Below are 15,838 nucleotides of genomic sequence, written 5' to 3'. Positions count from 1 at the left end.
TTTAATTATTGATTGATTATTGATGGAAAGATATTATTTTTTTTTACTTATAAAAAATATTTTGATTATTTCACATATAATATATTATATAAATATTGACTTTGAATCAACTATACAAATACAAATTTAACATATTCAACAAATACAAAAACAAATCTTTCTATTTCAATCGCTTATTTGGAGGAACGAACAGAGGAAACTGATATAAAAACAACAGACATCAGTTTGCATGATCAAATGGGAATAAGTGTTTACCGAGTGTAGACAGTGTAAAAGGATTGTAAGTGCTCGCGTATATTTTTATAATTTTTATAATCTCTTACTAAATAAAAGCAGAAAATGAAAACAAAAATAACTAGTGCAGTGATTAATATAATATTAAAAATTAAAAATGTTGTTAAAATCATATTTTTAGATATTTCTAACATCTAAAAAAAAATAAAATTTCTAGAAAAAAATTATGCTATTATAATTATTTATTATGCTAAACTTGTATTTATATATGTATTTATGTGTATATATTTATTGTATATGAAATTCTTATCAAATTAACAAATATTACATAAATTATTATGGAAATTTATATATTAGAAATTTATATATTAGAAATTTTTAATTTTTTGTTAAATAATTTGAATTTTTCTCAATAATTATTACCATTATATATAATATAATATAATATAATATTATAAATAATATTTGTAATAAATAATTAATTTTTCTAATATAATAAAGTTTATCGAATTGTAAAATTAATTTTTAATAATCTTGAATTCAGTTTAATTTCATTGAAAAATGATTTCATGATTGTTTTCAATGATATTTTGAATTATATTAAATAAATTATATTAAATTCATTACCATTCTTTTAAAAAAATTTGTTTTATTATGTTAATTGTAGTAATTATATTAATTATTATGAATTATTATTATTAATTAATAATAATATTATTATTATATTATTAATATTATTATATATATTATTATTATTAATTAATAATGATATTTTGAAAAAAGTTGAAGAAAATTAAAAGTCGTAATAATTAAATAATATAATACAATATATCTGCAATAATGAAATTATAGCAAACAATAAATAGTATTTCAAGTACATAATCAATGTGTGACTAATTACCAACTTCAAACAAAGATTATTCTAAAACAATTTTATCTAATATTATTTATATATTAATAGTTAAAAGCAGTTATTAACTTAAAACTGTTCTTATAATTTTAAATTAAATAATTGAATTAAATAAAAAAAAACAGATTAAATTGAAATGATTAAAAAAATTTTTTTAAATCAGAAAAAAGAACAGAATAATTATTCCTTTAAATAACAAATTTTTATTAAATCTTATAACTTTAAAATCATGATAACTAAAAAAAAATAGATATTTTCATTGCAGGAGTCAGCAAATAAAAATAACAATGATGACATCGATTTTTGTGATTTCTTTTCTTCTATTTGTATTGGCATATCCTTGCCACACACAAAATGATTATATTAAATGTCAAACTAGTTCAGAATGTCGACCAAATCATTGTTGTACTTTAGGTATGTCATTTTGTAGAAAAAATAAATTCATTTTATATAAAAAATTATTAATTTATTTTTTAAAACTAGTAATTTTCATAATTTATTTATGTAATTTTAGGACCAATAAGATATAGTATACCACAATGTAAACCTATGCAAGGAAAAGGAGAAGTTTGTAGACCAACTAATGTAACATTTAATGTTACTCTTGGTTATCCAGATGGTAGTTTATTGAAAATAGAAGACGTACATTTCATTTTTTGTCCTTGCATTGATGGATTTTCATGCGAAAAAGGTGTTTGTAAAGAAAAAAATTAAAAAACATGATACAATTCAATTAATCGTTAATAAAAATTAGACAAACAAAATAATTAATGCAAAAAACAAAGAAAAAAATTTTTTATAAAGAATGTATAAAATTGATAACAATAAATATATTTGATACAATAAATAAAAAAAAACAACTAATAAAAATAATTAGTGAAATTAAAACAAATTCTATAATTAAATTGTGATTTTCAACCAAATGACGAAAGTATTTCTAATTTTATTATTTCTACTTTATTATTATTATTTCTACTTATTATTTATTTTTTCTATTATTTTTAAAACGTAATAATTTCTAAAATAATATTAACAATTTTCTTATGAGAATTAAAAAAAAACCAATTTCAAACAATTTAAATTAAAAATAAAAAAATATAATTACATAATATTATGATTATTAAATGTTTAATCTTGTTTAATCATAATTAACAATTATTTTAAATATTCTAATATTAAATAAAATTTAAATAATGCTAAAATAAAGATAATAAAAAATATTATTTTATTGAATTTTATGTATTATTTGAACAATAATTTATTTTTTTTTGTCCTTGAAATATTCTTAATCGATGATAGTAACATTTTATTTGATATGCGATCTTATTTATAGAGTCGAACATCTTTGTTTCATTATGTCGGTGACTATAATTTTTCAGTTAAAATAGATAACCGCAATCGAGTAGGAATTTTGATGTTTTATTTGCCAATGCAGATAAAAGGAAATATTTAAAAAATTGTGTATTTTACGATATGGACAGTCAGGTATGCGGAGATGGTAGATTATTAGATTTAATTGATGAGATTTGGCATAAAGAACGTTTGCCTATAGACGATATTTCAGTACCAATAGCAGAATTACCTGATCCTGAAAGTGATAATGGTGATTCTCATATGACATTGAAAGAATTAGAACAAAAGTGGAATAATCTAGCTTTAGGAACTCTCAGTGAAAACCATTTACATTCTCCAACACCTTCTCACAGTTAAATAAGTAATGGTTTGTAATATATAATAATTGAATATAACTAATATATTAATAATTTATTATATACTTCTTACAGTTAAATAAATAATATTTTGTATAATAATATAACATAATTAATATATTAGTAATTTATTATATATTTTAATTAAATAAATTATATTTTTGCTCATAATATATATGTGTGTATTCTATTATAGATTTAAAAATGGAATTTCCAAATATTGGAGCAAGATGTTCAATTAAAGATTGCAAACAATTAAATTTTTTACCATTTGAATGTAATCATTGTCATGATTTATTTTGCAAAGAACATTTTCATATATCTTCTCATAAATGTTTAAGTTTTAAAGATAAAATAACATACACTAAAATAAAGGCATCAAATTATAAATGTTCAGAGGAATTTTGCAAAGAAACGTCACCTATTGAAATGCAATGTATTAAATGTAAAAAACACTTTTGTGTACAACACAGATATCATGGTTGTTTAGAATATACAAATGAAGAAAAAACAACAAAGTTAAAAAAATGGCAAATACCAAAAAAACAATTTGCAGAAGCAAAAGCTATAGTGGATGAAGAAATTTCAAATACTTTGAAGAAATCTAAAAATACTGCAATGGCTAATAAAGTATAATATTTAAATAGAAAAGATTTAATAATAATATTTAAATAAAAAAAGATATTATTAATATTAATTACTTATTAATCTACAATTATTACTTATAATATTATTTAAGAAATTTAAGTAACATAATAAATTATTTTAGGTAAGACTTATGCGTTTAAAGGGTTCTGCTGTTGGTGTGAAAAATATACCAATGAATGAAAGATGTTATTTTCTTGTATATCTCCCAACTACAATATCTAATAAACATATAGGACCATCAAAAAGTATTTATGTAAATATAAATTGGACAATTGGGAAAGCAATAGATTCAATAGCTGATATATTAAAAATATCCAATAATAATAATTTAACAAGAACATGTAAACTACAATTATTTCATTACGCAACTGGTGCATTAATATGTAATGAAATGAATATGTTATTAACAAAATTATTTGAAAATTCTGAACTTATTGATGGACAGAGTGTAATTTTAGAATATTCAGATAGTGCTTTTGTAGATTATACTTTATATAAATAAATATTTACAAAAAATAATAATAATAATTTATTTTTTAATTTATTTATCTTTAATATGCTTTATTAATATGTAATAATTTATTGGTAAGAACAAAAGACAGTTTTAGAATAATATTTTGTTTATTACAAACTAGATAGTTTTATATATCAGTTTTACATTTATTTTTGATAAAAAGACACGCAGATGAATTATATATATACTTAATAAACAAATCATTTACACCAGATTATTGTCAAGTTTTTTTCAAATAAAATGATGACGATACTTTGACTTTGGCACTGGACGTATTTTTTTGTCTTATTTGAATTACACTAATACAATAAAAAATTAACAATATTGATTAAAAAATAATTAATTAATATTATATAAATAATACTAATTAATTAGTTTTATATTATATTTAATATAAATAATAATAAAATTATATAAATAAAAAATTAGATGATAAAAAAGATATGTTTTTAACCATGTGCGTGTTTCAATTATATTGTTATTTTATTTCATTTTGTTGAATTAATCAATAAAATTATTTATTATGAGACAAAAAAGCTTTAAATACGCACACGGTAAAATATTTTCGAAAATAACTATGTAAATATATAAAAAATCATAAATCTCTTAGAATTGTATCTATTTCTTAAACTATAAAATGTAAGTCTTTTGTAGGATATTTAAAGGCTTGATGCTTTTAATACTTACAACACTACTATTAATACTTATAATTATATATAATGTGCGAATAATACATTAATTTTAGTGCAAAAATTACCAACATATGAAATTTATTATTGTTATTTATTTTTTATAAATTATATACATTATAAAAAAATTAATATTTGTTACAAAATTAATTGTGCTTATTTTAATATATGATTAATTATATTAATTTAATCAATCTTTTATAGTGAAAAAAATGTTTTTCCTCATATGAGTAATTTTTGCAACAAATTTGATATATAACTAAATATATATATTGAATAATATTGTTATTTAAATATTTCGTTTTGAATTTATTTAGTTTAAAAGCAACCAGCCTGTGATTGTTCAAGTTTTGAGAAAATTTCAAAAAAAAATATATGGCTACATCACTTAATACAATTTGTTGATGAAAAAAAGATATAATATAAATTAATAATGAAGAAAAAAATAAAGTTATAAAAATAGGGCATTATGTAAAAAATAAAAAATCATTGCTAAAATATAAATGAAAATTGTTTTTGAAATAAAAAAAAAGTTTGATAAAAACAAAAATAGAAATTATGTATACAAGAACCGCAATACTAATAAGTAAAGCCATCCGAATTTTTCCACATTTTTTAGTATCATGACCTCTTGATCGAATATTGGCCACCTGCCTATTGGGAGGAATCTGATAGCGGTAGGTGGCCTGAAGTCAAGCTCAGGAATGCCAACGAGACTTTTGCAATTCAATTTGGCCTTCTAATGTTTTAGCAAGATAAATGACAAATAATTGACTAAGAGCTATACCTAAAGCAATACCAGCTATTGTGTACAAATTGCGTTCTGCCCAACTTCTCACAATTTCAATGCAACCACTAGTCCATACTTTTTTACCTGCTTCAGAAACTGGTAACATTTGTACTTTATAGCCACACATTATATTCACAAGTCCACTCTAGAAATTTCAATATTTTAAATATGTTATTAAGAAAGTATTAAAAATACTTACTTATATACTTACTGATATATCTGTAGCATTAATGCAACATGAAAATGGTGCACCACAACGTTCTACACTAGGACTGGAACAATTGAAATATTCGTTCTTTCCCCAATCCAAATATCCTTCTTGACTTAAACCACAGCATCTGAACTGTTAAATAAATTTTTTAAAATAATGCTAATTATTTAATTATTTAATATATATATATATATATATATATATATATATATATATATATATATATATATATATATACACACATATATACATATTAAATATACTATTATAAAATTTTTTACCTTTTGCTGACCAAAATCAATAAAATTTTGTAGATCAGGATCTTCTCTATATGTTTGTATGATTTTATCTGTGAATGATTCTTCCAATAATGATTGTAATGTATGTGGAAATATAAAACCAACAATTGCTATGCCCATTTCAAGCAAAAAGAATACCAATAGACACAATGAATACTATAATAAATAGATTATTAGATATTACATTAATTAAACTTTCAAATATAATTCATCTATTAATACTAACAAATTTAAGAAGACAAGTATTTTCACGTAATGCTCCTACACATCCTGCAAAACTAACAACAAAGACTACTGCTCCTGCAATAACCATTACAAGTGAAATATTGAGAATTACATCATATACATTTTCCACTCTAACAGAACCAGTTGCTTGCCATTTGTCCACAAATGCATATAAACCTACTCCAATTAGAAGTCCTCCAAATAACTATATAATAAAAAAATAAAATATTTAAAATTTTATTTTTTTATTTATAAATAGTAATAACATTAATAATACTAATAATATTAGTAATAGTATAATAACATTTATTAATTATAATAAAAATAATAATTCATAATATGAAATAGTAATAATATACTCACCCAAAAAACAAAATTGAGCATAAATATCATATACTTCACACAAGAACTAACATAAGTAAAATTATTCGTTCGTCTCCGATTATTCATCATTATAAAATAAAAACAGTTTTAAGAAATATTAATTAGTATATACAAGATATTCGTACTTTTAATTATATATACAAATTACATCGATTAATTATTTCATAATTCCATATATTCAACGCATATTTACTATTTCTTTCTTTAATTGTCGGTGAAATATATTTGATCGTTCATGAATCAAAGCAAAAATATAATGCACCATACTTTGACAGCTTACTTTGCATCCGCCATTACACCTCTGTTTCTCATATTCCTCGAATTCAAGTTTAAAATCAGCTGTCCATACATTCCATGTTTCAACGAAATAAACGGAATACATGTGTGTATAAACCAGACAGAAAATTCTAAACAAAATAATTATTAGCGCTTGATTTATTTAAAATTTTTAATACTTATACGTGTTTATATTAAAAAAAAAGATATAATTTTTATTTGAAACAATGACATCAGTACAAGACAGTAAGTTTATTATATATTTATTACGGTTCATGATTTTCAGGTTAATAAAATTATTAAATATTAACATATAGCTTAAATTAAATAATTTAAATAATAGTATATTAATAATATATTAAATTAAATATAAAATTTTATTATAATGTTGTTCTATAATATTTTGTTATTTATTTTTATATATTTATGTAGAAAATAAATCTTATTTTTGACATATACATTAATGTAAACAATATATTAATACTTCAAAATATTAATATTATAAATACTTATCTTAGCATAGTATTAAAAGATGTAGTATTAATTAATTATATAAAATTAATAAAAATTATAAATTATAAAAATTATACAAAATTCAGTGTAATTTATATTTATTATACATTTTAACATTTATTTGCAGGATTGAAATTAAAAAGATCTTATGATAATTGGACTACACGTGAACAGTTATATTTGGCTTCAAGTGTATTGAAATCAGGAGATCAAAACTGGATGAGTGTATCAAGATCATTAAAAGCAGTTGTTGAAAAAGAAACATCAAGACCATCTGATTGGTTTTCTCAAAAATCTTGTGCTATTCAGTATGCATATTTATTAGAAAATGCAGATACACCTAAAAGAAAAAAAAGAGAAAGTGGAGAAACAACAGGTGAATCAATAGTAAGAAGATTAACACAAGAAAGGATAACTGAATTAGGACAAATGTTAGCTTTTCAAAGAGAAGAATATCAACAACTTAAAACTGAAATAAATATGTTAAGATCTGGATCAATAACAGATGATAAATTAAATAAGATGTGGCTTGCAATTGAACAAGAAGAACGAGAACAAGAACAAAAAGCAAGAGCACATTCTGCATGGTTAGCAAAACGTCAACAAAAACAAGAATTAAATTCACCACAAACAGTATCTAATATAAGTCAACGTAAATCTAGTGAAAATACAGTAGAAATTCAAGAAACAATAGAAAATGTAGAGGAAGATGAAAAGAAAGCTAGAGGAGGAAGATCACCATTGTTAACAAGTCTATTAAAATCACCAAGTCCAACAACACAAATTCAAACATCAACTACTACAGGACAAATAAGTTCTCCTACAATTACAAGTCTACTTGGTTCTAGCCCTAAAGTACCAAGTTCTCAATTAACACAAAATGTATCTCCTCAATTGCATCAATTAGTTACATCCTCAATTTCAAATGTACTACCAGAAAGACCATCAGTTGGTGCACCAACTTTATCTATGTTATTAGAAATGCCAGCTAATACACAAAGAGGTCCTTTACCTAATTTACAGTCAACACCAACTATTGTACCTCAACAAAATGTAACTGAAATTCACAATTGTCAATCTCAATCTATACATCAAGTAACAGTACAAAATGAAACATCTGTACCTCAATCTTTAATAACAACTCCAAATATTACATCTACAGAAAGTATGGTACAGATTATAGATCATATAGATGATGTAATACGTAAAGATATAATGGCAGATGTAATAGATAAAGATGAAATTAATGAAATTATTGGAGATATAGAAGAATTAATAAAAGAAGAAATTACTGGTAGTCCACAAGCTTTAGATACAGCTACATCAACCATTAATACTCTTACTGTACCTCAAATTCAAGAAGTACCAGTAATAACAGAACGTCCAGAACCTAGAGATGTAGATGAAACTGTATCACTTTCTAATTCACCAGAAAGTGAAATGGCTATTGAAGAAATCGATTCTAGTACATCAAATATTGCAGAAATTATAGGAACAGTTGCTATAGAACCACAAGAACCCAAAGTTATTGTGACTGAAATATCTGAAACCATAACAAATACATCAGAAGAAGTAAAATCTGAAGAAAGTACATGTTTAGAAAGAGTGGCATTAAAAGAAGAGCTTGTTCCTGAATTAAATACTCAAGATGGTGAAAACAGTAAAGATACTCCATTAGAAGAAAAACAAATAGGTGATGAATTTGATACTATAGATTCTACTTCAAATGTAGAAACTGAAGAAAATGATTCAAAAATAGTTACAAAAGAGCTAGTGGATGAAATAGCAGAAGATGAAGTTGAAGAAGAAGAAGAAACTGAAATAGTTGTACCAGAAATTAAAGAATGTTCTACTAATAAATTACAAAGAGTATCTTCTAATGAATTAGAAAATAAAGATAATATGGAATTGGATCAATTAGAAATGCATCTTGCTAAAATTACTGGAGAACAGCAAGATGTTCCATCAGCAGAAGTTGTTAGTGTTTCATCTGAAGTAACAAATGATCTTCCTAGTACAGAAGATACAGAAAAATCACAAGATATTAGTTTAATTTTAGAAGATGATGAAAGTAGTTCAGATGATAAAAAGAAAATAACAGAAGAACAGATTATAGAAAATACAATTGAAAGTACAGAATCTATTGAATCATTCAAAGAAGAACCTATAATTGTAATAAAAGAAAAAACTATTATAGAAGTAAGTGAAGAATCACCAGAAAAATCTCAAGAACAAACAGAAGAAGCTTTAGAAATTTATACAGATGAATTTAAAAAAGAAGATACAAAAGATTCTTCAGAAGATACAACAAGTTCTATTTTACAAGATATAGAAATAAAAGAAGAAGAAATAGAGGAAACAGCAATTGTAGAAGATTCTACTCAGTTGGTGTCTCCTGAAGATATAAGTTTAAAAATAGAATCTGTAGATCCTATTAATACTGATACTTCTATTGTTAAAAAAGAAGAAAATACATATGAAGATTCAAGAATGGAAGAAGAAACAAAAATTCAATTAGAAAATTCATTAATATTAGAAGTGAAAAAAGAAGTTCAAATAAAAGAAGAAAAGGAAGAGAAAAAAAATATAGATATTGAGCAAAATGTAAAAAAAGAATCAGAATCTATAATAAGTGCTGGAGAAGATACTGTTGAATTAGATGAAGAGGAATCATCATTAAGCAAGTTAAGTGGAGGTCGTGCTATGAAAACATATTCAAAAAAACAAAATGCTTCTATTGATAGTGAACCTGAAACTGAAGGTACTGGAGAAGGTGCAGATTATAGAGCATGGAAAAAAGCAGTCATGTTGGTTTATAATCGACTTGCTACCCATAAATATGCATCTGTTTTTTTGAGACCTATTACAGAAGATCAAGCACCAGGATACCATTCAGTTATTTTTAGACCTATGGATTTATCTACTATTAAAAAAAATATAGATAATGGCACAATTAGATCTACAATGCATTTTCAACGTGATGTTATGTTGATGTTTCAAAATGCCATTATGTATAATAAACATGATACATTTATTTATAAAATGGCAGTTTCAATGCAGGAAGAATGTCTGCAGCATATGCAGGTAAAAATATAAATGTAATAATTAAAAATGTAATAATTATCATTTTTAAGAAATCTTATATATTATTTAATTCTGTGTAGATATTGGTGCAAGTTACAGGAGAAGGAACACTCAGAAGAGAAACAAGAACTGCAGCAAGTAGTAGTAATGAAGCTAATGAAAGTAGCATAAAAAGAAAACGAAGTCACATCACTCCAAGTCCACATGATACAGATAGTCCGCGTTCTAAAAAACGTAGAAAATCAGAAAATGATTAGGACATTTTCTTGTTTATAGGTATATATAAATGTATGTGTGTGCGCACGCGCGCATGCGTGTGTGGTGTGTAATTTGATATACATTAAAATTCTCAAGAGCTTTGTTGACAAATGTGAAAGAAAGGATATATCTGTTAACATTAAAGAATAATGTTGGATATACATAGACATTTATATTAAATATTTATGTTATATATAATAAGAAATATAATAACTTAAAATTCTATCTCATTATTTTCAGATGACAGTAAAAAATGGAAAAATAGATTTTATATTAATAATTACAAAAATTACAAAAATTAAAATCATATTTATCTTCTTCTTTTAACATATTATCATTATAATTACATACTATATGTATAATGAAAAAAAAAAATTATTTGTAATGGTATTTAAAAAAAATTTATTTTTTTTTATATTTTAAGAAAGATGCAATAAAAGCATTTTATAAATATAATTTTTTAAAAATATTAAATAAAAAAATTTACTAAATAAATAATTTAAATTATAGCTTATAGAATAATGTAATTTGTTCTACCATAATAAAAAAAAAAGCCTGCCATTTATTCCACTTTTATAAACATTTAAATTTTAGATACAAAATATAAATAAATCATTAGTATAATAAAACATATGTAAGAAATTTAAACTTTATAGTCGTATAACTTGTTAAAATTTAAAGAAACTTTATAATGGGCTATTATGCCAGCGGTGATACACGAAAAATAATACAAACTTCTGACGATGACGAAGGTTATGAAAATCAATCATCTTGTACTACAGTATCTGTTGGAATATTAAATCAATTAGAAGATAGAAATAAACAATACTTTATATTTGGAATTTCTCAAGGAATTGTAAGTTATTATTATTAAAAATAATACATTTTTATTTATATAATCTTATATTTAAGTCACCCGCACCAACACCACCAATATCCGATGACACTGATCGACCATTCTGGGCTGAAGATGAATTAAGTAGTTCAGAATCAAAGCAGCAATTAAATGAGAAACAGAAACGTCGGCGTAGTTTATCTTATCGTAATCGTATTGCAGTACACAGAAGTCGGTCTTTACTTTTTCAATCATCAAGTTCTAGTTTAGATTCATTATCTGAACGAATTTCACCTGGAGGTATTTTTTATAAATTATAAATTATATTTTTAAATTATGTATTTTTTTATTATATTATTTTTTTATTATATATTATATAATGAAAATAGTATATTTAAAATAAATATAATATATAAGAGATAATTCTATATTTTTAATATAATTATTATAGTTTTTAGACGGGAACAATTTACGAAACAATTCAATATAGAACAAATCGGTTATAATAAAACAAAGAAGAAATATGCACGAAAAAAAGGAACTTCTTATTTAAATAATGGTAAAACTATTTGTACAAAGAATAAAAATATTAATCGGAAATAAATCCAAAGGTATCTCATTTTTCATGAATAAAAGACTATGTTAAAAGATTATTTAACGTTGCTAAAAAAATAACATAGAAATTTTTTCTTAAAATATTGAACATTAATTTAAATTGCAGTATATATTTATCATCTTATTATTTTTAAGATTTAAATGAAGTACGAGTGAAATCAATCGGTTAAAGCTTTATTAAAAAATACTTGACTAAATATAAATAGAATGCTTTTATTATTATTATAGTTTCTTTGAATAAATTATTACAATATTTAATAAAATTATTTTCAAACATACAGACAAGAAATTGCACAAATTATGAGCTATTTTATAACTAATGATTGTGGTAAAAATCAATATGAAAAAGTTGGTGAAATTCGAACTCGTAAGTGATTTAAATTATATACTAATTGAAAATATTTTTTGCATAATTTTTACATTAATTAAAATATTATATATTATATTATATTATATATTATATCATATTATATAAATATTAATTTACTTCAATTAAAATATAAAGATATCATATAAATATGTAATCATATTTTAATATGATTTACAATATCATAATAATATTTATAATTATTAATATTTGAATATTTAAAATTTGAATTTCAAATATATTTAATCTATTTATTACTACAATGAAATATCTTTTTTTAAATTTCAGAATCAACACTACATCCAACTTTTATTGGACTTATTTTTTTGAGTTTCTGCATGATATTTATAATATTATCATTATGGAATATCGATAATACAATAAATCCGAAAAATAACACTTATGTATTTTACTTAAAATCAAAACATTCACTTTTACATACAGTATCAAACAAATTTTTATCATTTGGTCTTGATACATCTTTACTTCGTGATATAAAAAATCTTCCAATTAAAAATAACAAATTTATAAATTTAGCTCAATATCTTGCACCAGCTTATATTCGAATAGGAGGTACATCTGCTGATTGTTTATATTTTAATCAGGTAGATTTATTATTATATTAAAAATAAATTTATATATGTACAGAATGTTTCAAAAATGTGGGATACTATTTAATTGAAGATTCACTAATTAACTAAGATAAGTTCAAACAACATTTTTCTTTGCAAATTATAGTTTTGTCATTAACAAATTATTAACAAAAACATTAGCTAATTACAAAATAAACTAATTAACAAACAAATTCAAGCAATATTATTTGAATTTGTTTATTCTCGGTCAGCGATATGTACTCAATATTACCGTCGTAGTTTAATTTATTGCGTTCCATGCGTTTGATCAATTTTTTATTAATAATAAACTTTTATTAATAACTTAAAAAACTATAAATGATATAAACGAAAGTTTCTTTTATAAATGAAAATGTTGCTTAAAATTACTTTAAGAATCTGCAATTAACGGATATTCTATATTTTGAGATATCTTGTTTATGTATAATTAGATAGTCATATTCACAGAGATAGTTTCTAAGAGATTTCGCGAATAATTAAAACTGAAATGAATAATAGAGATAATAAAAGATGTTATTATATTTATATAAATTTATATAAATTATGCTATATAGACAATGTGGATAATTTCTGAAAAAGTAATAAATCCAGTGGATGGACAAGATATAACTAATTTTACAATTAATGAAAAAGATTTTGAAAATTTATACAATTTTTCAATAAAATCAAAATTACAAATGATATTCGATTTAAATGTATTAATTAGAAATATTAATGGCTCTTGGAATGATATTAATGCTAAAAATATAATTTCATTTGCCAAAAGTAAAAATATGAAAATAGATTGGCAACTAGGAAATGGTAATGTTACAATTTTATTTTTTATATATTTCTTACTTATCTTTTAAATAGATAGATTAATTATGATAAAATTTCTAGAACCAAATTCTTTCCATCATGTATTTAATATAAATATTACTGCAATTCAACTTGCATATGATTATCGTGAATTAAGGCAATTATTAAATGAAATAGGATATAGAGAAAGTCTTCTTGTGGGTCCAGAAGTAAATCATGTAGGAGATACAAATCATATAGGAGAACATTATGCAAAAACATTTTTAGAAAATGATAAAAATAGTATAAACTATGTCACTTGGCATCAATATTATTTTAATGGGAAAGAAGCTCAATTAATTGATTTTATAAATATTTCAATTTTTAATTATTTGCCAATACAAATTAAATCTATGCAAGAAGCAATTCAATCATCAGGAAAAATTATTCCTATGTGGTTATGTATGTCATTATATAATTCTATTAACTTTCTTAAATACTAATAATAGTAATAAAATAAAATTTGTTAAATAAATCTTTTATAGCAGAAACAAGTACAGCTTATGGTGGAGGTGCTCCAGAACTGTCAAATAGATTTATAGCTGGATTTTTATGGCTTGATAAATTGGGATACAGTGCTAGTGCAGGATTAAATACTGTTATTAGACAATCATTGTTTGGTGGAAATTATGCTATGATTGGACCTGATCTTATGCCAAATCCAGACTGGTGGGTTAGTGTAATTTATAAACAATTTGTTTCAGAAAAAGTATTAAAATTATCATCAACATCTTTTGATTATTTACGACTTTATGCACATTGCACTCCTGAGAAATCATGGATTAATAAAATTGTAGCAGTTACAGTATATGGAATTAATTTGTACAAATATCCTATTAATATCACTCTTCAAGGAATTCCTATATTTCATAAAAATTCTAAGGTTTTTTTGTATGCACTCACTTCTAATAATTTACAATCAAGGTATGTAATAATTATTTTATAAGAAAATAAACTTAATTTTAATTTAAATTTAATTTTTTTTATTTTATTTATTTTCAGAGATATAAAAATAAATGGAGAAGTATTGAAATTGCAATCTAATGGTAGTTTGCCATTATTTCAACCTGTAATATTAGAATCCACACAATCAATTACTTTACCATCTTATTCCATGATATTCATTGTAATACATGGCGCATATGTTCCAGCATGTCATACATAAATATATAATAATAATAATAAATTTGATTAAATTTTATATATATTGTATGTTTTCCGTATATTAAAAATTTTATAGATACTATATAACAAATGATGTTATAAACAATAAATAAATATTGTAATAAATAATTTTTCTTATTATATCGAAATATAATAGAATGAACAAATAATTAATATAATAATATAATATAATAAATATAAGTGAAACAAAAAATTTAAATGTAATAACTTTTTTTTTTTATTATTTATTACTTTGTGTAAGATCATTCATAATATACGATGATATATAATGTACAACTATAAATGTTATAACTAAATTTTTATTTGTTATTCGAATTAATTCGAAGTAAAATAAAATATTTTTGTTGTAAATTGTATTGATATCAATGGCTAAAGAAAAATTAAAAAAACGCAAAATTTAATTATTTTTATTAAATTAAAAGAATATAAATAACTTTTATAAGATATTGTTTATATATGTATTATATATATTTTTATAAATACAAATAATTATATTAACATTATTTATATATATATATATCATTGAAGTCAACATATAACATATGATAATATAGAGAAATTTTTTTAAAACTTTATGGCATTTATAAATAATTATTAATCATAATATTATATATATAGTATAT

General features: G+C 22.2%; 6 protein-coding genes across 9 annotated transcripts; 5 read left to right on the top strand and 1 right to left on the bottom strand.

The window, feature by feature from the left end:
• Positions 1-146: 146 nt before the first annotated feature.
• Positions 147-2,036, top strand: LOC100865957 (astakine). Its single transcript, XM_012489661.3, has 3 exons — positions 147-280; positions 1,410-1,558; positions 1,659-2,036. The coding sequence occupies exons 2-3, from the start codon at positions 1,432-1,434 to the stop codon at positions 1,856-1,858; spliced, it is 327 nt and encodes a 108-aa protein (XP_012345115.1). The 5' UTR covers positions 147-280; positions 1,410-1,431; the 3' UTR covers positions 1,859-2,036.
• Positions 2,037-2,496: 460 nt separating this feature from the next.
• Positions 2,497-3,247, top strand: LOC105736166 (anaphase-promoting complex subunit 13). 2 transcript variants are annotated; one of them, XM_086917950.1, is made up of 2 exons: positions 2,497-2,858; positions 3,050-3,247. In XM_086917950.1, exon 1 carries the CDS (start codon positions 2,618-2,620, stop codon positions 2,852-2,854), a length of 237 nt encoding a protein of 78 aa, XP_086774076.1. In that variant the 5' UTR covers positions 2,497-2,617; the 3' UTR covers positions 2,855-2,858; positions 3,050-3,247. The 2 variants fall into 2 exon arrangements, with proteins under 2 accessions (XP_086774076.1, XP_086774075.1); XM_086917949.1 differs by having other exon boundaries at positions 2,618-2,864; positions 3,050-3,134.
• On the top strand, positions 2,505-4,286 carry LOC100864915 (AN1-type zinc finger protein 1). The gene is made up of 3 exons (XM_003696031.3): positions 2,505-2,864; positions 3,050-3,483; positions 3,623-4,286. Exons 2-3 carry the CDS (start codon positions 3,058-3,060, stop codon positions 4,001-4,003), a joined length of 807 nt encoding a protein of 268 aa, XP_003696079.1. The 5' UTR covers positions 2,505-2,864; positions 3,050-3,057; the 3' UTR covers positions 4,004-4,286.
• LOC100865151 (tetraspanin-33) lies at positions 4,104-7,121 on the bottom strand. The gene is made up of 5 exons (XM_012489657.3): positions 6,593-7,121; positions 6,231-6,434; positions 5,987-6,160; positions 5,706-5,837; positions 4,104-5,639 (listed from the first exon to the last, which is right to left on the bottom strand). The coding sequence occupies exons 1-5, from the start codon at positions 6,680-6,682 to the stop codon at positions 5,403-5,405; spliced, it is 837 nt and encodes a 278-aa protein (XP_012345111.1). The 5' UTR covers positions 6,683-7,121; the 3' UTR covers positions 4,104-5,402.
• On the top strand, positions 6,996-11,598 carry Brd8 (Bromodomain containing 8). The gene is made up of 3 exons (XM_012489649.3): positions 6,996-7,135; positions 7,530-10,486; positions 10,567-11,598. Exons 1-3 carry the CDS (start codon positions 7,117-7,119, stop codon positions 10,741-10,743), a joined length of 3,153 nt encoding a protein of 1,050 aa, XP_012345103.3. The 5' UTR covers positions 6,996-7,116; the 3' UTR covers positions 10,744-11,598.
• Positions 11,283-15,323, top strand: LOC100865509 (heparanase). 3 transcript variants are annotated; one of them, XM_003696035.4, is made up of 9 exons: positions 11,283-11,600; positions 11,657-11,879; positions 12,031-12,190; positions 12,476-12,561; positions 12,850-13,166; positions 13,748-13,994; positions 14,073-14,432; positions 14,516-14,954; positions 15,033-15,323. In XM_003696035.4, the coding sequence occupies exons 4-9, from the start codon at positions 12,495-12,497 to the stop codon at positions 15,193-15,195; spliced, it is 1,593 nt and encodes a 530-aa protein (XP_003696083.1). In that variant the 5' UTR covers positions 11,283-11,600; positions 11,657-11,879; positions 12,031-12,190; positions 12,476-12,494; the 3' UTR covers positions 15,196-15,323. The 3 variants fall into 3 exon arrangements, with proteins under 3 accessions (XP_003696083.1, XP_086774066.1, XP_031773748.1); XM_086917940.1 differs by having other exon boundaries at positions 11,286-11,600; positions 12,330-12,561; XM_031917888.2 differs by lacking the exon at positions 11,283-11,600 and having other exon boundaries at positions 11,738-11,879; positions 12,031-12,138.
• The last annotated feature ends 515 nt before the right edge of the window (positions 15,324-15,838 follow it).

The sequence above is a fragment of the Apis florea genome, unplaced genomic scaffold, assembly GCF_048593485.1.
Source record: "Apis florea isolate Af1SG1 unplaced genomic scaffold, ASM4859348v1 contig_2272_pilon, whole genome shotgun sequence".
In the NCBI taxonomy this organism is placed as follows: Eukaryota; Metazoa; Arthropoda; class Insecta; order Hymenoptera; family Apidae; genus Apis; species Apis florea.
Note: the sequence above shows the minus strand (reverse complement) of the source record. Positions and strands in the feature narration are given on the sequence as shown.